Here is a 22,958-nt window from a genome sequence, read left to right as displayed (position 1 = left end):
GAATCTATTGCGGGTTGCCCACCGCTTTTGCTAAATTTGTTCTGTACTTGGTCGACCAGTGCCTTTTTTTCTTTTTTTTCCAGTTCAATCTTGCTCTGTGATTGCCCCCCGTCTTAAACATCGGAGTCGCCTGATTGGTGCCGCTCGTTCTAGTGTGGATACTGTACATTCCAGTAGTGGCAAACAAGCACTCTTGTCTATTGCCGCAAACCCACCGAGGGCCCAAATCTCTTCCTCTCCCCCTCCCCCTCCCCCTCCCCCTTATCGTCATCCCACGGTTTTCTACTTCGCAGAAACTAGGGTTCCCTGGAGTTTCGACATTTGGGGTTTTTCGGGTATTGAAGTTTTCTTCGTCTTTGGTCCTGTTGAATTTTCTGGGAAATAATGGATGATACTGAAGATGATGCTAGGTATCCTCCAACGAGCTCTTATTTTCTTAATCCGTCTTTTGGTTCATCGCTGCGGCAGAAGCTTCCGGTAAGGAATCCCTCGGGGTTTCCTCCGTTGTCTAATCACTACGTCGACGAAGATGAAGAGCAGGAGGACGCCGAGGACGAGGAAGAAGAGCAGGAATTTGTCAATCGAGTGAGTAATAATTTTGATGTGGATGAAGAAGACGATGATGACGAGGAGGAAGAAGAAGAAAATCGCCTCAAACGGGTTAACCATGATGACGAAGAAGACGAAGATGACGAGGAGGAAGAGGAGGAAAGGGGGTATAGGAAATTCAAGAAACATCACAGGAAGAAGCGGAGGTTGGATAACTTGGCGCTAGGATATGAATTTGCACCGCGTGTGAAGGTTCCCCAGCCTTCTCCTCCGGCACCCACCCAGAAATCGACTTTCGGCGGGGCCCGCAATTCTCCGGCTGATTGGTCTGAGCAGTCCACTTTCGTCCTCCTTGATGCCTGGGGAGACCGTTTCCTTCAGCTTGGTAGGAAAAGTCTGCGTTCCGATGAATGGCACGAAGTTGCAAAGAAAGTATCTCAAGCCTCCAAGACCCTTAGGACGGACACCCAGTGCCGAAATCGATTGGACACCTTGAAAAAGAAGTATAAAAAGGAGAAAATTAGAATGGCAGAAACTGGTAGTTCTAGCAGTAAATGGGTTTACTTCAAAAAAATGGATATGCTGATGACTGCCCCGCCAAGGCAATCGGGTCTCTCTTGTGGATTGGACTCCGGTGAATATGTGTTTATGAATCCAAGGGCCTACTTGAACCGTTCTAATGGGATGGACGAAATGAGAGATAGTCCAACAAATTCAGAGCTTTCTGACGGTGATGAGGAAGATGGCTCAGAGGGATTACCACCCTTGCCCACAGAAAAGATGAAATCTGGCGAGACTAGCGTTTCATCTTTTAAGATGCTTGCAGAATCTGTTCGAAAGTTTGGTGAGATTTATGAGAAGATTGAGAGTACTAAGAGGCAGCAAATGATGGAACTAGAGAGGATGAGGATGAAGTTCCATAGAGATTTGGAGGTTCAAAAGAGGCAAATTTTGGAGAGGGCCCAGGCAGAGATTGCAAAGATACGGCAGGGGGATGATGAGGAGATGGATGTTTCAATGGAGAATTTCAGTGGCTGAGGTATGTGGTTTTCTGGCAGCCAGTTGTATTCAGGTTTATTAAAAATTGCTCTGTATGGATACCTTATCTTAGTGGTCTTCAAAGGAAGCTGAAAATTTTTGAGAATCAAATTAATCCCATAGTAATTTTAGTGTCTTGGTCAAAACAACTTTACTGCAGGTCACGTATGCTCCAGTTGTTCTCTTCTGAAGTCGTTGCCTAATGTTTATAAACTGAAGACAGTTTGTAACCACTCTGATATTTAACTAACTGAAGAAAAACGAAGAATTAACAAATTAGAAGGTGTTTAAGAGGAAACTAATCTTCTAAGCTATTGGTTTTTCTAAACCTGTTAGCAAAGAAAGTGTCTTTGAATTTAAATGCATTTTCTGTAATCTATTATGAAAACCAATTCCCCACTACCTTAAAGTTGCTATGTTATCTGAACCTTAATGCTTATGGTAGCTTATGAAGAACCTAACTTTGTTGTGTATCAACGCCATTTATTGTGGCTAAAACATCTCCTGTGTCTTCTACATAAAGAGATTTTCTGTCAGTGGTAGATGCTCCAGCTTGTTGCACAACTTAATCTTGATTCTTAGAGTCATTTTAGCACTCTAGGTGTTCTATGGTTAGGGGTGTCCAGAGAAAGCTACAAGGTATTGGTTCATTTGTTGTCTGTTCATTAGGAGTCATAGTGCAGTATAAGGTTTTGCGTAACCACTTAAAATAAAAAGTCATACTTTAAGCGTAGCCACGTAGAATGAAAAGTCATACTTTAAGCATAGTCCACTTATTGATGAAAATGGAGACCAGTGATCCTATGAAAGATAAGTATTTGCCTGCCTACTTTGAATCTGGATGCTACCTTTAGCCTCCTTTGTTTGCTATGTGATTTTCTGCAACATATTTGGTAGTGCATCACTAAACTTGATCATCCATGTTCTGTACAAGCTTAGGTTTAGTGTGGACCTCGCAGTTTTGGGATGCAGGCACGTATCTCTTAACCATATGTTTTCTTGGATGAATTCATCAATTGCTATATGTGAGGGAGCTACCATCAGTTTACAAACAACGCTAGGTCCAGGGCGTGAATGAGTCAAAAAATCACTGTTCAATATTAACCTGAATTTCTTTCAAAAAAAAATTAACCTGAACCCCCATTTTCTTAATAGCGTGACTGGGACTTTGGATGTGCAGGTTGGCTGCTCTGCCTTCTTACCTGGGGACTAGCAAATGTGGCCGTTGAACCAATGGCCCAATCTAAACTTGGTCTCCCCATTTTCGAGAGGCCTAAGGAAGCCCTTTTGACCCCGATTATTGAGCGTTTTGAGAAGCATCTTGAAAACTGACATGTGACCTTATTTTACAAGCTTGGCAGGCCACTCTTATTATACCTTGCTAGGCCTCCCCAATAATTATCTTTTTTTCATGCCTTGCATAACCTCAATGGCAACCACCTAGAAGCTATTGAAAGAAGATTTCTTTGGAGAGGCTATTCATTTAAGTTTAACTACAGCTTGTTAGCTGGAAGGACGTTTGCAAATCTGAGTGTATTGGAGTTTTGGGTATTGACAACATTAATCACGTGAACAACCCTCTTATCTAAATGGTTTCGGAAGTTTGACAATGGTTGGGACTGCATTTGTAGGAATTCACACAAATATAGGTGTAATATGTATGCTTGGATTCGTCCACCTACAATTTTCAGCCAGCCTCTAGTATTTTGAAATGGTTTTGTCTGTTTCATGCCAACTTTATCAAGGGTTTTCACATCCATGTTAGAAGTTAGGCATTTTACTACCTTTTGGCATGATATTTGTGTGGGATATGATTGCTTACTTTGGCTTTACCAAATGTCTATCAAGTGGCTAAGTATCCTCTTATCTCGGTTGTGTTAGGTCCCACAAGAATAAACCTACTGAGGGGGAGGGGGAAGGGATGAGGTGAATAGGTTTATCAAATATTTATGGCTAATTTTAATTTTAGTTTCAGTGAATGCAATTCCAATACACAAAGAAGCAACAATCAATCAAAACATGCATCCACATTTTACGACACAATGATTTATAGTGGTGCACAACCCAAACTCGAGTTGTTAATCCACTCCCAAGGTGTTTTTTACCTCAGAATTAATTCATTGTGTTTAATAGTTACACGATATCTATGGTGGCGGACCACAAATGTCCAAATTATAGCACTTGTCCACACAGGGGCTTACTGTCAGCAACAACTAGGAAGAAGCACTTAGACCTACAAAAGGATTTTTAGCTACCAATAAACTTAACTAAGCTTAATTGATTGGTTTACAAAGGCAAGGTTTACTTGCTTTACAATTGTAACAAAAAAAACCTCTTAATAAGCATATTACAATAATTAAATCACAAATGAATGCACCCAGTCCTAGGTGATTCTACTGCAGCAATAGCAGCTCAAATTGATCTAAAAAGTGATTTTAAAGTATAAGTAGGATGAGATTATAGTTCAGTGATCAAAGCTTTTGAAAACAACTGTGGAAGGTCTCAATTGAGAGACTAATTTAAAAGACTGATAGCCAAAACTTATGTTGAACTCAAATCAAATAATTTTCAAGTTCAGCACGAAACATTTTAAGCAAAACCAACACATTTCAAATTAAAAAAGCAATGTACTTTTTTATTTTTTGTAAACCTCTTAGTTCTGGCCTTTTCTCTTGAATTTGAGAGTCACAGATTGTTTTGGATGCTCAGGAGAGTTTGAAATCACTTTGGTTCACTATATCAACACTTAGTGAACAGTATGGGGCATGGAATCAATTAAATATACTCAACTCAATGCTTGAAAAACTGGCCCCTTTTAATTGTTCTTTTCAGGAAATGATCCCCTGTTCTTTAGCAAAATTGATGAAATTGGAGATAAAAAAATTTGAAAAAAATGAAAATAATCGTTTTGAGCTGTTGATCAGTGTTAGGTCACTTAAAATTTTTGGAGATATTTAGTGGCTGAATCAAAGTTTTGAATCTTCAATTGCAACTTTTTTTGAATGGGTCATTCGAATGCTTGTGGTTTATTCAAACAATCTTCATAAGACATCTCTTCCCTTTTTGTCAGTTTGTTCAGATGGATGGTTGAATGGTTTCTAACACTACCTTCTCTCTCTCTCTCTCTCTCTCTCTCTATCTTCCTTTCTTTCTCAGCCATTTCTCTGTTGTGCATGTTTTCTCCCCCGACCACCGCTCAGCATGGACACCAGGACTTGCTTCGGTCGGCTTCAGCAACTGATCTCTCTCTCTCTCTCTCTTTGTTGTTCGTTCTAATGCTATATGTTTGGTTGAATGGTATTTTTTTTTTTTTTTTTTTGAATGAATGGTTGAATGGTATTCAAAGCTTCTTTCCTCCCTTTTACCTTTTGGCTTTCGCTAGGCTTGCAGTTTGGACGCCTGGGCGAATGGACTTCGACAGAGAACTGTCTCTCTCTTGGGCATTTGGATGGTGTTTGTCTAGTTAAATGATCCTCCTGATTGTGTAGTGTTGAATTTAGGATCCCTTTACTTAAATCACGAGCAAGGAGAGAGAGGGAGAAAAAAGAAAGAGGAGAGAGAGTGCTCTTGGGTAAGGAGAAGAAGAGAGAAAACAGAAAAGGGAAGAACTCTTCACGTGAAGGAGAAAAGTGGAGAACTACTTGATAATTAATTCCGAGTACAAGGTCCTCTATTTATAGTAAAGGAGAGTAGTAGAGTCCAAATACATTTAAACTACCTTCTCCTAATTACATTCAATCTATAACTTTTAAAAGATAAGTCTAATATAATAAAATAACTCTATATAATTAGAAGACTAACATAATTTAAACTAAACTTCCTTCTATGAGGACGTGACTATGTCAGCTCGTGGCTATCCTTGTGGGTCCCACTAGATTTTCTAACTAGCTTGTGGTTCTCTTTTAGGAATCCTTCTTGATCTTCCAACCAGCTTGTGGTTATCTTTATGAGTCCCACTTAATCTTCCAACTTATGAGATAGGAAAGCCAGCTCGTGGTAGTCCCTCTTGATCTCCAACTCTTCCAGCTCATGCCAGCTCGTGTGATGACTCATCGTCATCCCTCGTCCGCATGGTGGGTCCCACCAGCTCTTGCAAGCTTGGTGGATCCTACCTTGTAACATGTAGGAATTTTTTTTTTTTTTTCTCTTTTGGCATTGATTCTCATGGCCATTCAGGCGTCTAGGTTGAATGGATCCAAATAGAGAGCCTTGTCTGTCCTATCTAGTCAAATGGTTGTCATGCATTCAAATGGTCCCTCTTTGATCTTGAGCTGCCATTCAGTCTTTATACATTGATTGTTTGGACAGCCTTGGCCGGTCAAACGGATGTTCTACCAACCTTTTGTCTAAGGTCTTTTTTTTTGCCATTTTAGCTCATTCAAACTTCATAAGTAGTTTCTTAAGTGTTTGTAATCATTAAAATTAACTTAGTGAGGATCTAGAGAGTAAAAGGTTGGGCAATCTTTCGTGGATTATGATCTCATGCTTGGAATCTGACCCCTGGCTATGACATTACTCATTTCTTTTTCCATTGTATCTTGTTTTAGGGTAGTAAAAGTTATGGGTATTAACAATATCCATGCCGTTAGCGAAGGAAATTTGAGTTTGGTTGTCTCTTCCTCACATGACATAATCTTGCATCTCATTTCATGTTCTTGGAACAAATTTAATTTTGATGATTGCTTGTCTTGCAACCTGGGATGAGGTAGTTGTGGTCTTATCTTGTGGGATCTCCTTTGGTGGTTATCACTGTCTACCCTGCTCCTTTTGGGCACTTGAATCCACCAAGGTGGAGTTCAGAGTGATTCTTCAAGGTCTCAGAATTTTTGTTGACCATTTCGTCTATCTGCTGCTGTGGAGGTCAACCTGACAGATTATTAGCTGGGCCTTGAGGGGCCAATGAGATTCTAGATATGAGTCATCCATTGACAATATCGTTGAGCCATACACCTAGACGCGTCAATGACCTTGTGGATTCTTTTCGATGAGATTATGGACTTATATCATCCTTTGACAATTCCATGAAGCCATTCCCCTAGTTATGTCAATGGCTCTGTGGGTTCCTTGGCTAGGAATGGGGTTAACTGGCAATCCCTTGGTGTTAGTCACAGCCTTTGTATCTCATTTGTTTTTTATCTTTCTTGTGCTTGTTTGGATGTGTTTGGGCAATGCATCCCCCTTCTGTAATATTCCTCCTTTGGAATCTCTTTATTTATTGATTGATTTATTTTTATTTTGTTTTGAATAGCTTGGAAATGGAAACCTCTTTAGTGCTAGTTTCTTTCTTTCCATGATAAACAATGTCAGTAAAAAACAGTGAGGGAGCCATCAAGCAATATGATTTATTAACATCACAAAAAAGCTGGTTTGATGTATAACTTGCTGAAGAATGGATTTTGATCTTTTCCACTTGTACCGCGACTTACTTTTTTTAATCTTTAATTCATCTTGTCATGGAAGTGAACTTTCTGTGGAACTGTGGGGTTAGACTTGAACTAATCAGCTCAGTTGTTGGCCATGGATTTCCTTTCTCTGGGTTAATATTCATATCTTCATTTGAACTGTTTGACTACTTTCTCTGTATAGATTCAATATTCTTATACTGAGGTGGCACTGGATGTTACATTTTCTAACCTAAATCCTTGTCCAGATCATTATCAAAGGAGATCATCCCTAATGAAGTTATCAACATGGGGTGAGGATCTATTATGTCTACCTAAATACCTAAGGAGTTTACTGACTCCACCAATGTGTCCATGAAGTAGAGGTTTCAAAAGGGAAAAAAACCTTGTTAGAAGCATGAATGAGCAATCAGTATTCTTGTTTCGTTTGTGCACCTTTTTAAAAATATTTTCGTGAAATACATTTTCTTTCTAGACATGCATTACGCAATTTTTCAATTTTCATATTTCTGGTGTTTTGCATTATATTGTTTGTTCTCACTATGGTTGTCCTTTATGCAAAATTCCTCTTGTCACTGGACGAAGTCTATCCAATTTGTGGTGAAAGAAAGCCCAATCACTCTTTTCTTGCTCTATTCTGTACCCTTCTTAGTGACTCAGGACGTGAATGAATGGGGCTACTGCTGGTCCTTTTCATAACTTTCTTTTGTCTTTCTTTGTAAAAGGTGCACATTATTGTTGGTGGGAATGATGCCTGAGACAAGAATACATGGAGTGGCCGATTCTGATATTCTAGATTCTCTCCTTTCATTCCGCTTGATTGAATAGTTGGAAGAGTAGATGAAGTTATTAAGCTGCATAAAGCATAAACTTTATCTGGGTATGTCTAGTTTTCTGCATTGTAAGGCAGGCTTTGCAACGAAGAAATTCCTTGTAAGAAGCATGAGCTGAGCGTTGAAAGCAAACACACTTTAGGATGTTTATAATGGTTGACAGACTAGTAGGTGTTAGGATCAGAACGGGTAACTTCCACTTAGACTGAGATCCTGTACTCTTATTCGTCTGGAAGATTGACGTAGAAAGAGTTGATTAATTGCAGAGTTGTATGTCAGCATCTTCTTTATTCTTTTCTCTCGTCGACTTTTTAAAGTAGTAGCGCAATGGGTTCTCTTCTTGTTATAAAGAAAGGCCTGCTTTTCTCTTTGCTTCAACTGATGGATCATTCAATTCTGTGATAAGTTGGATGTGAGGAGAATTAGTTTGCACTTCAGACATGTGCAGGCTTGAGTTTGAGTCAGGGAGAAATCAATCTTCAATCTTCGTTTCTTGTCTACTTTAAATCAAGACATAGAAAACAATGATGAAGAGATGATCAACTGAAGCTTCTTCTATTGCTTAGCTTAGCAACCTGAGTGCTTTTCTCTTTAGATGTGTCGAATCTCTTCAAAGTTTTGTATCGAATTTTTGCCAAAAAGTTCAAAATGGCTTAACTTACTCTTATCTGACACTTTTAGAAACTTATACAGTTCTGACATCTTTCCAGGATGCAGTTATGTCGTCTCTGGGTTTATAAGAATCATTGTTCAAGTACTCTTTCAGTTCTTATCTGCCCATCGTCGGTCATCTTCATTTTTTTTGTCTCCCAAGGCTGATAATAAATTTAAACTGCAGGTCGACTAACAGAGTGACTTTATTTGTGCAGAAGCAGATCTAGATGTTAGGAGTTTGTATGGTTTCCTTTCAATGGCGCTCCACAGCGGCTAATCCATTCATCGCATCAGGTGTTAATGGAGCCAAAGGATGGTGCATTTACAATTAATAATTTATTTGTATACTTAGAAACAGACTTCTGTAAACTAATTTTACCAGCTTCTATATATTCTTTTCGTTTTGATGTATACCATCAGTTCTCTCTCGCCGTTTTGGCTGGCAAGCTGTAATTCTTAATGGAATAAATGCCTCAAAGTTTCATCCTTCTTAAATCTTTAACTACTGGAATCGTCATTTCAAGGCACAAAAGAATTTAGTAAGACTCCAGAGTTTCAAATGCCTTTGTTAATAAGTAAAATCAGTCCAGGAACATCCTCTGTTTCCCTGTGTAATAGAAGACGACACTCATTACAGTGTCCAAGACCAGGACGATGGAGTACATAGAAACTATTATTGGACCTTCCCATAAACTCATCCCCTTGCTCATTCTAAACTCGTATAAGCCCTCCACTAACCTTAAACCTACTTTGCTCGCCAAGGCTACCAGTAAAGCTGTGTGCCTCCTTCCTGTCAGAAGCTTTTTAGCTCTGAAAAAAGAATTCAAACCACAACAGTCGCCTTCTAAGACGGTCAAGACCCATGCCAAATCTCCCACAACCATAACATGGGCAAAACAGATGCAGAATGCGAGCCCTAGAAGCCCCAAAACAGTCCAGAAGGCAAAAGAACTCGAACAAATATTATAGGTAAGTAATATTCTAGGAACCAAGGCCAGCCCTGTGATAAAACACCAGAAAAGGCCAAAGATGATAAGATGTTTCCAGAAATACGTATAAAGGAGCTTCACCCAAATGCCGCCACCACCTCTAGTCAGCAGCCTTCTTCTGGTGAAGTTTACACCACAGTAACTTTCTGCAACTGCTTGAATTGTTGCTGCCTTTCCGAGGAGAGAGAAAGTGATGGAAGCAGGGAAGCAAATAATAAAAGAGAAGACTGACTTTGAAAGCACTCTCAGTATCAGTGCACCATTTTCCCCAAAAAAGTAGGTACCGAACCTGAGAGTAGACTCTGGTATTCTTGGTGACTGGTGAATGATGAAGTGGGAGACAGAGAGAGACTGCCAGAGGAGAGAAGAAGAAGATGGAGATGGATTGAAAATGGGTTGGGTGCATTAGTAAGATTCTGATCGATTCCCTGCAAATCTGTGCTGCATTCATCAGTCGCACAGATTCCATGACGGGACTGCTTCTCGCCATTGCAACAAGGAGAGAGAAGATCGCTGGAGAGTGAAGTGTAGTGGGTGGGAGCTGCGGGTACTTGAAGTGCTTCCCCTCTGCTGTTTTTGAATTTCCCGTTATTTCTGGAGACTGTCGTTGCTTGAATGCTAATATTTCATGATTGAAGGGGTTTGGATTCATTTATAGTTTAAGTGAAGTTAAATCATACCACCTGGGCTCCCTCATAAAAAACTCAGTTTCCTGCATTTCCCGTGGGATACGTGATATTATAATTCAGAACACTACTCAGTTTGATCAGTATTAACAATAGGAGGAGAAGGAGATAAGAAAGTATTGCGTTTACAATATTTTCACTGAGAATACCATAATAAATGTAGTTTGAGAAGATGATGAATGACTTGACCGAGTGGGGAGGTTAAAGCGAGTGAATTATTGCGAGAATGGTGAGAGGAAGAAGAAAGAAGTCGAGGCGTTAATAGAATGATGGCGGTGGGGTGGTTAACGAGAAAGCAAAGGCTCCATCATTTGTCACAGAGAAGGCAGAAGCATTCGAGAGGGTTTCAAGGATGCTTTGGAATGTAGATTCTCTAATAAGGTTATCAAACCGGAGAACGAGAACTCTTTTGTTTTTGGAAAGTGTGATGATTCACAGTCGTGGGGAATAGGCTCTTCCATTAATGATTCACAATAGTGGAGAATAGGCTCTTGATTAAGTTCGAGATAGACTATAATAGGAAGTTAGTGTACATTGTAAGTTATGAGGGAAAGTGGATTACAATGTAAGTATTTTCCTTGGGAAAAAAAAATGAGAGCGAATGTAAAAACATGATAAACAATAAAAACAAAAGTACATATGAAGAGAAAAAATAAGTAGGGGTAGCATCTAATCGAGTCGAGCCTGAACCTACATATGTTCGAGTTGGGTTTGATTTAAATATTTTGAACTCGAACTCAAGCCTAAAATTGTAATCGAACTTGAACCCAATAATTTTAACTGAGTTCGAAACTCAAGCTCGATCTCCAACCTACATTTAAAACTTTGCATACAATATATGTCAAATAAATTTATATAAAATTATGCATATATTTTACATAAAATTAGACATAACCTCTGTATATTAACCCTGCATAAAATTATCTATACACTTTGCATAAAATTATTCATAAAAGCTGCATAATTATGCATACATTTTATTCAATAATCAAACAAAAACATTCATTTGAAAAGCAACACTAATTTTGTCCATTGTACTCGATCAGATCGTTCTGATTCAAGGACTAGAAAACCAGATCATCGAGACAGAGAAAAAATTTAAGAAAAATGGTTTTGAATGATTTAATCACATGCCCATTTTCATTTTTTCTTCGAAGCATGTTATAATAGCATTTATGGTAAAAAAATAATTCACATGTGCGAAACTCGCACGCTGTGCGGAGGGGGAGGAGTTCTATGCGGTGCCGGCGATAGTGGTTGAGCAGAACAGACGATGGCAGCAGAGCAATGGTGACAAGGGGGTCGAGCGACAATGGCGATGACGACAGAAGCGTCGAGGAGGGGCGAATGAGAGACAGAGACAGAAAAGAACGAGAGAAAGTTGTGGGAGGGGCTCAGCGAGGGGGGGGGGGGGGGGGGAGAGGAAGAATGAAAAATAAGAAGGTGAAATCGATCTTCCCCTCCAAATCCCCATATTCGCTCCTTGATTCTCAAGAAGTCGAGAATGAAAGATGAAGAGTTGAAAACACCTCCCGCCTCCGTACTCAGGCCCTCGTTAAGTTAATGAGCCAGCTCACGAGCTTTCGAACCGAACCATAGTTGGCTCGAGCTCGGGTCATTAACTTACATGAGCCTGATTTGGATCTCGAAACCGAATCAAACCGAGCCAAGATCGACCGCTCGTGAACCGTCTCGATTTGATGCCACCCCTACTCCTTGCTTTGAGAACTGAGATCTCCTTGCTTTGAGAACTGAGATTACGTTCTTATTAGAAGATCAATAAGAACGAAAATGAGGTCCAACGAAATCACCTCTTAACCCATTTGCATGTGAGGTGACTTCATTCAGAATGCGCCACTTTTACAGTATAAGGATGTCGACTCTTGATGATCCTTCTTCCGTGAGTATCCAGAGCACGGTGGAGTAGAGGATTGTTCAGACACTCCAGAAAGTTCTCCAATCCACATCTAGATATCATCATAATTATTCGTATCCACCCTTGTTAAATTGAACGTTTATTAGTCCTCCTAAATATCAAACTCTATTGCATTCTTAGAATTAATCGAGTTCTCTTCCAAGAAGACACCACATTACCACTTTCTATAGATAAAGTAGATTTCAGGAGGAATTAGTTGAGAAATCAGAAAAGTAATAACTGGTTATAATATATTCGTCTTTCTACTGATTACAGAAGTTACATGATAAGAAAATCCTATTTGAGAGGGTACAAACGCATTCATTCAGTCAACATGAACTCAAGTACTATCAGCCCTGAAAGGCAAACGAACGTCAACCCTAGTCACACCTACCTTCGCCTCCGCTCATCTTCGACACCTCTACCTCTCCCACCAACAAGTTGTTTACCTCTTCGCCAACGGCACCCACGTCCACCTCTCCCTCTTCAACAATAGTTAGGACTGCCTTTCTCGATTGCAGGCGGGACATCAGAGAGCTCATATTTTGCAATGTCGTCTTGTCCTTCCCAGGTGGTAACGGAGGGTATTGGGGTTATGAGTGTCAATATCAGCTTTCTCCGCTCTTCCAAACTTCTTCGTCCCTGTTGACACATAACAAGCAAAATCGATCTTCGGGCTCCAGCCTCCGCTCTTGGGCCCTTGTTAAGTTAACAAGCCGGTTTGCGAATTTTTGAACCGAACCATGGTTCGTTCGAGCTTTACTCGTGTAAGTTAACAAGCCAAATCTGGATTAAACCGAATCAAACCGAACTGAACTCGAGTGACTCGCAAACCGGCTCAATGCCACCCTTAGAAAAAAGTAATAGTAAGATCGAAAGAACACAAGAAGAGAAGAACATTAAAAATAAGGTACAATGGAAGAACAAAACAACAATAGAACAAGAAGAGAAGAATATAATAAGAGCTTGACACCTTAAAACTCAGAAGTAAAGGAATTAAATCAATCGGCAGTTAGCAACCAAAAAAAAGAAGAAAAATTAACGTTTCCGTGATTAGTCGAAAGGAAACAGAAGAAATACTAAAGAGGACTCGGTGTTTCAGAGAGAAAAACATGGGAAATGCCAACGTGAGTGACGCATGTTGGTTCATATTCTCCATTTTGAAAATTGTAGGATGGGAAAGATGGAAAACAGAAGAGATGAAACAGAAAAAAAGAGAAGACAAAAGAACCATTTTGAAACAAAACAAAAAACAAAAGACAGAAGAGAGACTTAAACTGAGGGAGTAAGAGTAAAGATTGCAGAGACAATGATCGACCAACAACTATCACCGTAAGAGAAACATAATAGAACTCATAATACTAGATAATACGGAGAGCGAGGAAGGCAAACTTACAGATACGATGAAATTCACCGTAGTCTTCTATAAAACTTGTGGAAAAACCATGTAATGCTCCGGACAAATAATATGTTTTGGTCCCGGATCTGACAAATGGATTCGTAGGGAGGAAGAAAAGGAAGACAAAGATCAAGCCAAAGAGAAGCTTGAAAACCATAGGTTCGTTAAGGAAAACGCACACCCCTGAACTCGTTGAGGAGAAGTCAAAACCCTGTTTAACCTAAAATCAATTATTGTCTTTCTCATTACTCTTGCCCCTTAAATAGGGTTCACCTTTACAAGGTTTAAGATAAAATATTATAAAAATACCCCTATAAATAAAATATTCCAAAAATACCCATGTAGCATATTAATACTTTAACTGAATAAAATAAAGTAAATTAAATTTAAAAATTAAAATAATAATATTATTACGTGCATAACATAATAATAATAATAATTCACTCTTAAAAAGATAAGTATTTAAAAAAATACTAAATACTTAATCATTATCTCAAATGCTAATTTTTTATGTTAGGGTTGACTATGAAAAATGAAAGCTCTTCTAAAAAGAATAAATTAAAACAAATGCCCCTAATTGCCTGTAGGTAAGAAAAAATTCTTGAAATGGAGGATAAAGTGCCACATATATAAATGAATAAGTCATTTTATTTTTAACAACATTTTCATGAAAAATAGTAAAGATTACTGAACAATCCAAATAATATAGAACTAATGCTACTATTGTTGTAGGTATGCTCAAGCTTTTTGTACAAAGAACATAGACAATAGCTATGAATAGCTACATTGACTATATGCTAAAAACATTTTCTAACACCTAGTAAAGTCATCTGACTTGGTCTGTCAAGATGTCAAAGTTTGATGTTAAAAGGATTCTCTTCAATTAGTGTCTTGTACAATGGGGTGAGTGACTGACCATCCCCTTGGAGCTGCACAAGATCAACACAGTTGGAGATGGGAGTTAAAAATGAAGCCTATACATTCTATAAGCCCATATAAAATGAGTAAAATAGACACATACTACAGTAAGACTATGTAATATTCTTATGAAGTGAGTTTCTTGGATTGCAATTATACTCTTAAAAGCAGTTCCTAGTACTCCATTGCTTTGAATGTGTGAAGGATTTCTTTGGTTGTGGATGCCAAGTCAAACGCTTCTTCCACTTGGTACTTTTTTCAGTCTTTCTTTTGCCTAGAAGACAAAATGTAGGATTGTTCCTCTCTCCTTCTCAATGAAGATGAGCAAGGTGGCAAGTGTTTGGTTGCAAAAACTCATGCACAAGGTTCTTTTGCTATCACCAAGAGAAAAAAAGGCTTAGATATTCAAAATTCACATATATGGACAAAGAAAAACAAACCAAGAGTTCTAAATGATATCGTGGGCAATCAGTTACTCGTATCTAAAGCCTCGATTCCCTCCACATGAACATCATTCACATGTCCATACTCTCCTAAAACCCCATATATAGACACTTCGATTCATTGTAAGAAAGAACACCAAGAATTGATAGAGAAAAAGGAAAACTATGCCTTCAACACTTACTAATTCGGATATAACAAGTATAATATATGTATAAACTCCATCTTATAGGATACGAAATACTATCCTCAACATCAGTTAATTTACATATAACAACTCAATAAATAAATAAGTAATTATAAACGGCTAAAAAAAGCACAAAAAAGAAAGAAGTGCAATTGACTAGAAATTAAGAAAAAAAAAGATAAATAAACATAAATAGAAAAGAAACAAACTTTATTAGAAAACCAAAAAACAAAAGAAAACATATATAAAAATAATGTCTTAGACGAAGATTCTTAGTGACTCTTCCACTACCAGACCCACAATCTGCACCAAATTTCGAACACTTGCCCATGTTGAACACTTGCCCATGTTGTTTCAAGAGATGACAATAAAATCGAAATTAATTTATTTTAGTTATTTAATTGAACTAGACTTCAGGAAGTTCCTTTGTAATGCTTTAGGGCCAGTGCCCCATACTAGCCTCTTGGAAACAAAGTCTCAATTGTCTCCCAATAGACAAAAAATAAGCATGTATCATAACAAATGAAACTAAAGGAGTACTATATCCACCCCTAAGTAAGGATAGTCTTCAATTGCACTTTATCAGTCATAAACAAGGTCATCAAAATTGTTAAGAAGAATAAAGAAGTGAGAAATCATCTAAATTTACCTTTAACACATGGAGTAATTCTTCTCCACTGTGTTCTAATTGTAAACCAAACAAAAAGAGGAAGCAAATATGAAAACTCAACCAAAAAATGAATAGATGGTTCAAAATCCCTAAACACCATTAGAGACAAAAAAAAAAGACACTACAAAAAAATAGGAATTTTTAGAAATAATGAAATAAAAAATAAAAATTAATCACTATGAACACTAACCTAAGATTAGTCTTTGAAAGAGAGTCTTCGACCTTAAAACCTGGAACAAAAGAAAAATTAAAAATCAGATAGTTAGAATGCAAAAAAAAAAAAAAAAAACTCCTAAACTACCAGAAAAACATGAAATAAAAAAATCAATATTTGATAGCCACAAATAAAAAAAAGGAATATATAACCATTATTTAAAATAGAGCGACAAGCATTGTAGAGAAAATAAGGAGAGCAGAAGGAGAATTGAATAAGCTAAAATCAAATGAGTAATGTGGAAAGAGTTAAAGAATAAAAAAAGGAAGCTTGGTTTTAACTTAGAAATAAATTAAAAGTGTTATTAATTATGCCTTAATTGTATATTAAGAATAATTAATTAATTATACTAAAGTAGTGTGTTGATCCAAACCGGTCAGGTGCGACCCGAGTTTCCATTTACGGGTTCGAGCTTCTCTCACTCGAACGCGGGCGGAATGAAGTTTCAAAATTGACTACCTTCCCTCCGAATAACCATCGATATAAGCACACACTGCAGACTACAGATTAGTCTTCCCTAAAGCCATGGAACCTTCAAAAGGCCTAGTGCCCGTCTCCTCGACGGCTGAAGCTGCTATGCTCTCTGAAGCGGATTCTTTCCTTTCTTCTCTCCTTTGCGGTACGATTTTTTATTCTCTTTCCAGACTCTAATATCTATAATCTCCTCATCTTTTGCGCAAAGTTTACATAATCCTGCACGATAATCTATTTGATTATTCGTTGAAGTAGTATATTCGTCCCGATTAACGTGATTTAGTTAATAATTTCGGATTCTTACCTAATTTTTCCCAGCTAGGGGAAGATTATCTAGAGTAATGTTAGAAATTCAGGATCTACATGAGATCCTATGTTCTTTGTTTTCTTTTATCACTTAAGTTGAAGAACTCAGATCCGGAGATCTCTGTTCCATGAGATGTTTAGCACGCTTAATTGGAAGAGCAGAGCCGACTTCGATCTTTCGTCAGATGGCATGAAGTTTGACCTCAACTTGTTAACGCGGTTTTTCTGTATCGGCTATGGTTCTGTTCATGTTTAGTCAAGTTTCAGAGTTTGGTAAAAAAATTTCGTTGTTCAGATGAAGCCTGAAGGTACTTGGAATCCGCTGCAAAAGGATAAAGAACTCTTTATTCAGAAAAGTCACCCAGAATGTTGTGCTGATTCTAATCTTAGCCCGTTCTTGTATCAGTTGTTGCTTTCTGAAGTTTTTGACGTTTAGAGTTCGCAGGATCTAAGTGAAAGATTAGCCGTTTTCTTTAAAGGCTTTCAGGAGAACTTTGCTCCGTCTCTAGAATGTCAATCCAAGAAATGAAATATTTAATCACCTACAAGTTATTTCCATGGTGGAGAATATGAGTTGTGCAATTTTTGGATATAAGTATCGAAGTCATTCCTCCATCCCAAGTAATTCCTCTTTGATCTAAAGTTAGACAGATACAGGCATAGAGGTAGCTTAGTCTGGCAACACACAACCAGTAGGTGCACAGATAGTCATTCTACACACAACCATATGATGGTCGTCGAATGTCTTAAGCGTATCTGAATTTGATAACCATTCACAATATATGTTAACCGAGCAACAGAATATTTTTTAGTTCCCATACTTAGCTTCAGGACCTAGATCTGTTTTATATTATTGAAAGCCAAGAGCAAACAATCGGGGATTACTTTCTGCTCACTTTGGAGTAACAATTGCAAAATGTGTCATGTGGTGCTAGTATGTTGTAACTGTGTCCTTAAGAGTTCCAATGGGATGCAAATCTCTTAAATGCCATGAGACTTTGTTATGCGGTTTTTAGGTAAAATATCTGCTTGGTGTCTCTTGAAATTCTCTCACAGTGTCTTTTCACGTTCTTGAGTGCAGATATCACGCAGCAGGTTCATGTTGGAATGGAAAACATGCTGAAGATGATAAAGTGCGTTGAACTTATCTGTGCTTAATTGGAGAATAATTGATTGTCCTCATCACCCAGATAAAGCTGATTGAGGAAGATTACTTTGCTGTTAGCTATATATGAAACACTTGCCTTTGCACTCTCTAATTCATGGTTTTTTTATCTGGCTAAGAGAGCCTGAGTCCAAATCTTGTTCCTTGGTTATATAGTTATACATAATGCTTTCTCTATTCCATGTAAGCCAACTTGTCTGTTTCTTTATTATCCTAATGCAGTTTATGCTTTCATTTAACATAATAAACGTCTCCAGTGATTTAATCATTTGCTTGGTTAGTAATGTCTCAATTTTAAGGCTTCAAGCCCACAATTCATGGGAAAGGAACTCAGATAAAAACGGCCTTGAGCTCACATTTTAACTCTAAGTTACATGCAAAAATTGGATTTCATATTACGTCATGGAGTTATGATTGATTAACTATCAACTGCAACTTATCTCTTTTTTTCTGAGCTTTGGACTGGAGTTCCATTTATCAGTCTGACTTCGTTAAATAAAGTGTGCTGTTGGGACTGAAACAAAGACCTCCAGTTTGATGCTAACCATCTCACAGTGACATCCACGATGACATGGATGGAGGTGATAATGTAGTTATTGGAGTGAACTTAGAGATTGCAATCACCAATACATAACAGAATGGAGGACTCATACAGCTGAGATCAATATAGTTGAGACAACAATTTTGATGATGATGTTAGTAATGATGATGATGATAATGATAATGATCTATCATTCTGAATTTTGGAGTGCTTGTTTTTGCCTCTGTGATCTTGCTTGTATGGATCTAACATCTCCCAAATGCTAAACTTCAGTGAAATAGATCAGTGCTCCAGTGAAATAGTGGAAGATTTGGACAAGTGCAAGGAGTCCATTAGTGAGCGGAAGAAAATGTTAGAGGATGACAAAGAATGTTTCCAGAAAGCTGCATTCTCAGTGTTAGACATGCTGAATCATGAAGAGATTAGTAAAAACCTTTAATCCTAGCTAGTTGGCATAGTTTCACGGATTTTGCATGGTGTATGGGTGAGACCAGAGAGGTGGAAAAGTTGACAGTATTTGAGAGGCAACGATTGAGGGTCTTATGATACTATTGGAGTACACAGTTCATGTCACATTTGGGTATGGCCTTTGACAACAAATTTGTGTTTTCTTTTGTATCCAGTGATGCAAAAAAGGCTCTCATGTTCTAGGATTCGGTGAATCTTCAGTTTCAGAATGTTTTGATTCACAATTTAACATCTAAAACGTCAAGGGATTATCTATCTTATAAACCTCAGCTAGAAGGAACTTGAAATTTGTGAGACAATTTTGAAATCGATGTAACCACCAAATTGTTATTCAACTTTGGGCTTAGGGTAACTTTATCTCTGTGTCGTTTTTCAGCTCTATTTGTCTAGTTATTAGTATTATTATTTTTCCCAACGGTTCAACTGGAATAATTACTGAAAAAGGCTAAGATGGACCTTTTAACTATGTACACTGAAAAGCTGCTCATGATGTCCATTGATTTCGTTAGCATAAAGAGTTAGGTTTTGGAAATTATGTTCTTGGTTTCCTTTTTTCTCTATTCTTCACAAAGTATATTTACAGCATGTGTCCTGATAGGTCGGTCAACCCATGGAACGGACAAGTTTAAAAGGAGACTCTGATTGCTTGATTTTATAGTTTCATTCAACATAACAACAAGTGGTCATTCTCTCTTAGTGCACTGATTTACTCCACTTCAGAGCCACCTGCAAAGAGGATCTTTCTCCCGGGTTTCCTTAGCTTTTCCTCTGCACCCAACATATTCAGTTGATGTCAAATGCTTCGTCAGTCTGTTTTTTCTACTAATTAATGCTTTTGTTTAACTTATGCACCATTTTGTAAAATATTGTTCTCTTGACCAAGATGACCTGTTCTCCAGTATATCATTGGAGCCTTTCACTGTGTTAGGAAGGTGAACAAGTTTCCCCCTTCCATTTTCTCCCATTCATCAGGATGATGTCCATGAATTACCACCCTCTTTGGTAACATGTCAATGCATAAAATGATTCATTTAGTTACAAAAGTTTCTTAGATATATTAAGATTCTTGGTTGGGTGAATGAAAACTATATTCCTGAAAACTGGCAACATATTTTTTTGTGATCTATTCAATATATTTCTGGCAAGACAGTTTTTCATTATTAATTTTTTGAAATTGTCATGCATATAATTCTAGCAAATCAGAATTCTAAATCATGAAAACCTCTTCCATCAGCATCTCCACAACTGGATGGCACCACTTCTTGGTTTTGTATATCCTCAGTTGATCTAGCCTGCTGCCGAAAGAGTTAAAGACTAAGATTATCTCAACTGAATGAAAACAAGAACCAAATATCAAGTTTCAGAATGTAAATAATTGATAACATAGGAAATATTTACAGTGAGGAAGACAAATAGGGACTAGTATTTCTCATGACAGTATTCATAGTTTTCTGCTACAGCGCTTAGATATCTTCTCCTTGAACTTCAATACTAGTAAGGAAAAAGTGAATATTGCTACTTTCTCTGTTTATATGATTTGTCCTCTTCTTGTTCTCTTCTTGTATTCTCATGCCTGGTATGCAAATTATAATTCAGAAATTTTTTGCTCATGCACTGATAATAGGTTTTTGGCACATCATGACCTAACTCTCTCACCCAACACCCAAACCTCTTCTCTCTGTGACAAGATATGGCTAGAATGATAGTTGCATGTAAATGAAGTTGTAGTTGCACTTGTATCGGAGAGATTGAAGTTTGGATTAGCACGGTTGCGGTTTCAGACCTTTTGTCACTCTCCAACGTCTATTCTAGGATGTGGAGTATGTCTATAACCACAAAACAGGCTGCCTTACTCTATCCCTTCATTTAATTAGAACCCTGAAATAGCCAAAAGTATATTAAGGGAGAACTTTTCTTCCCTTTAAAATTCATCTATTTGGACAATAAGTACGTACCTTGCCATCCATATCTTGCAGCAAATCTGAAATAAATGGTATTTCTTCCAAAATTTCTTTTTTCAGTCCTTCAAGTACTGCACATGTAAGATCCACCCAGAAGATCAGTGCATCTTTTTATCCGTATAACTGAGTGATGAAGCAGTAAAAATTGTGTATGAGACGAGTTAAATAAAGGTTGTCTAGGAGACAAACTCCATGGTTACAAGGTTTGGTAATGTTGCATCAGGTCAACAGCTAGTGTAGAACCTTTCTTGCAACTTAAGGACATTAAGCCCATTATAGCAGGGATAAAGCTCTTATAATATTGCTGAGTCTGCTAAGACCACGTAGCTTGGGAAATTATGTCTGCCTTACTGGTCTCTCCTCCAACTGGATTCTGTTCTACTAATGCTAGTGCAATTGATGGGAACTGTTAACTGGTTCTTTCTAATCCCAAATTTGGACTTAAGATAATCTATAGCTTATTTAATCCCTAATTGGTTAAAGTCTAATTCCAGACTCCAGAGATCAGAATCATATTCAACACGTTTCCATGTAAATGTGCACAACCACCAATAAAGTGTTTATCTTTTTCTACTTCAGATGGCAGGAAAATTCAGGCATTTACTTTCTCCACAGAGTCAATCATCTAACTATAGAATTTACCTGCTCTGTTCCATTCTTGTATGTTAGCAGCTCCTGCAGGATTTATCGTTGGTTAAAACTCTACTAGTCAGTAAAAAAGAGTTTTTAGAAGGCATCTCTTCTATGCCAAAAGTGGGGAGGGAAATGTACAACTGCTCCAGAAACAAGAATGTAGAAGTCAGTAGGGATGTCTTTTTGTATAATCATATCAACTTTAGGTGACAGTATTGAGCTTTCATCTCAGAAACCTGAAAGAAAAGAAGTCGCAAGGAAGAGGCAATATTTAAACATTACAAATTACTGAAAGAAAGAATTCAATTAGGCTAACTATGTGCAAAACTTAATCCTATTAAATAATGCTGTATTAGAACAAGAGGTAGCTGCTGTTTTCAGATGTTGTTATTGTCGTGATTGTTATTTAGTAATGGACAAGTTAAGGATGAAAAATATGATTTATAAGGAGGAAAAGGATTACCAGCTGGCTTATTAAGTCTTGACTAACTCCTCTGAACAGGTAAGTCGCTGTGACTGTACCTTTGAAGAGGTGCTGTGCTATGCTTGACCTTATTGCCTTAGGCAAATCTGCAAGCACTTCATGATGTTGCAATTTGGCTGTTTTGTACTTGAGCTGCAAATTTGCCATGATCTGCTCTTTCAAGGTGTCTCTGGAAGTCTGTAGGGTATCCCAAAATGTCAAGCATCCATATGAAGTTTATTCAAGGCTGTGTAATGGTCAGATCATAATGTTAATATATAGCAAAAAAATTATATTGAGCCTTAAACTTCCTTACCTCCATTGGAGAAGACTGGACATGGACCTTTGAGTTTTCAGGAGAGCCAGTCTCTAGCCATGTCAACCATTTAGGGGTGGGCACAGGTTAGGTTTACCAAAACCCAAATCTGAAACGGATCCTGACCCTAAAACCCGAAAAACCTGAATCTTCAAACCCGACCTGACTTAATCACCATCCTCATGACCTAATCCCTGCCCTATCCCCATAAATCTGACTTAAACCAGACCTGTCGCTACCCCATCGCCATAAACCTCACCTATCTTAACCTCGTTTTATATCTTTGTCTCATATATGAGTTGGATTTAGGGATAATTAAAAGTTTTTGAATCTAAAAAGGATTGAGGCAGGTTGGCTATGAGAAAATTATTCCAGTGGCTACTAATTTCTGCCCGTGCTTGTTGTAGGATATCATCTGTCAGTTCAGTTAAAAACTCGTGGGTCCAAGATGTGTAAAGGGTATTTCATTACACATTTTATTTCTAGTTTTTGTTTAGAATGTGGTCATTTATTTGTCTCATTGCATATAGGCAATCAAGCAAATGGCTAAATTATTAAAAATATTTATGTTATAAATTATATAAATTGATAATTAAGTATATAATTAATTTAAAATATAAATAAATTAAATTACCTTTCATTCATGTTTTTCTTTTTGGCACGCAGTCAGGTTTAAGCGAGGCCTCATAATCGTGTAAAATTGACAAATAAATGGGCCACCTTTTACAGCCCACAG

At 37.7% G+C, this 22,958-nt stretch overlaps 2 protein-coding genes across 5 annotated transcripts; both read left to right on the top strand.

Annotated features, from left to right (window-relative positions):
* The first annotated feature begins 89 nt into the window (after window positions 1–89).
* Window positions 90–8,941, top strand: LOC137950517 (trihelix transcription factor ENAP1-like). 4 transcript variants are annotated; one of them, XR_011111953.1, is made up of 3 exons: window positions 90–1,588; window positions 4,744–4,810; window positions 8,692–8,710. XR_011111953.1 is itself a non-coding variant. In XM_068797030.1 (3 exons), the coding sequence occupies exon 1, from the start codon at window positions 385–387 to the stop codon at window positions 1,585–1,587; it is 1,203 nt and encodes a 400-aa protein (XP_068653131.1). In that variant the 5' UTR covers window positions 90–384; the 3' UTR covers window position 1,588; window positions 7,238–7,282; window positions 8,692–8,941. The 4 variants fall into 4 exon arrangements, 3 of the variants coding, with proteins under 3 accessions (XP_068653131.1, XP_068653130.1, XP_068653128.1); XM_068797030.1 differs by lacking the exon at window positions 4,744–4,810 and adding an exon at window positions 7,238–7,282 and having other exon boundaries at window positions 8,692–8,941; XM_068797029.1 differs by lacking the exons at window positions 4,744–4,810; window positions 8,692–8,710 and adding an exon at window positions 2,768–2,832.
* A 7,435-nt stretch (window positions 8,942–16,376) lies between these two features.
* Window positions 16,377–19,086, top strand: LOC137950925 (uncharacterized). The gene is made up of 3 exons (XM_068797588.1): window positions 16,377–16,514; window positions 17,757–17,808; window positions 18,655–19,086. The coding sequence occupies exons 1-3, from the start codon at window positions 16,421–16,423 to the stop codon at window positions 18,818–18,820; spliced, it is 312 nt and encodes a 103-aa protein (XP_068653689.1). The 5' UTR covers window positions 16,377–16,420; the 3' UTR covers window positions 18,821–19,086.
* Window positions 19,087–22,958: the final 3,872 nt, after the last annotated feature.

The sequence above is a fragment of the Aristolochia californica genome, unplaced genomic scaffold (assembly GCF_029961685.1).
Source record: "Aristolochia californica isolate CCGP_79_NKW_82.1479 unplaced genomic scaffold, dmAriCali1.0.hap1 SCAF_14, whole genome shotgun sequence".
NCBI lineage: Eukaryota > Viridiplantae > Streptophyta > Magnoliopsida > Piperales > Aristolochiaceae > Aristolochia > Aristolochia californica.
The sequence above is the reverse complement of the archived record's forward strand: the minus strand, read 5'-3'. Positions and strand labels throughout refer to the sequence as shown.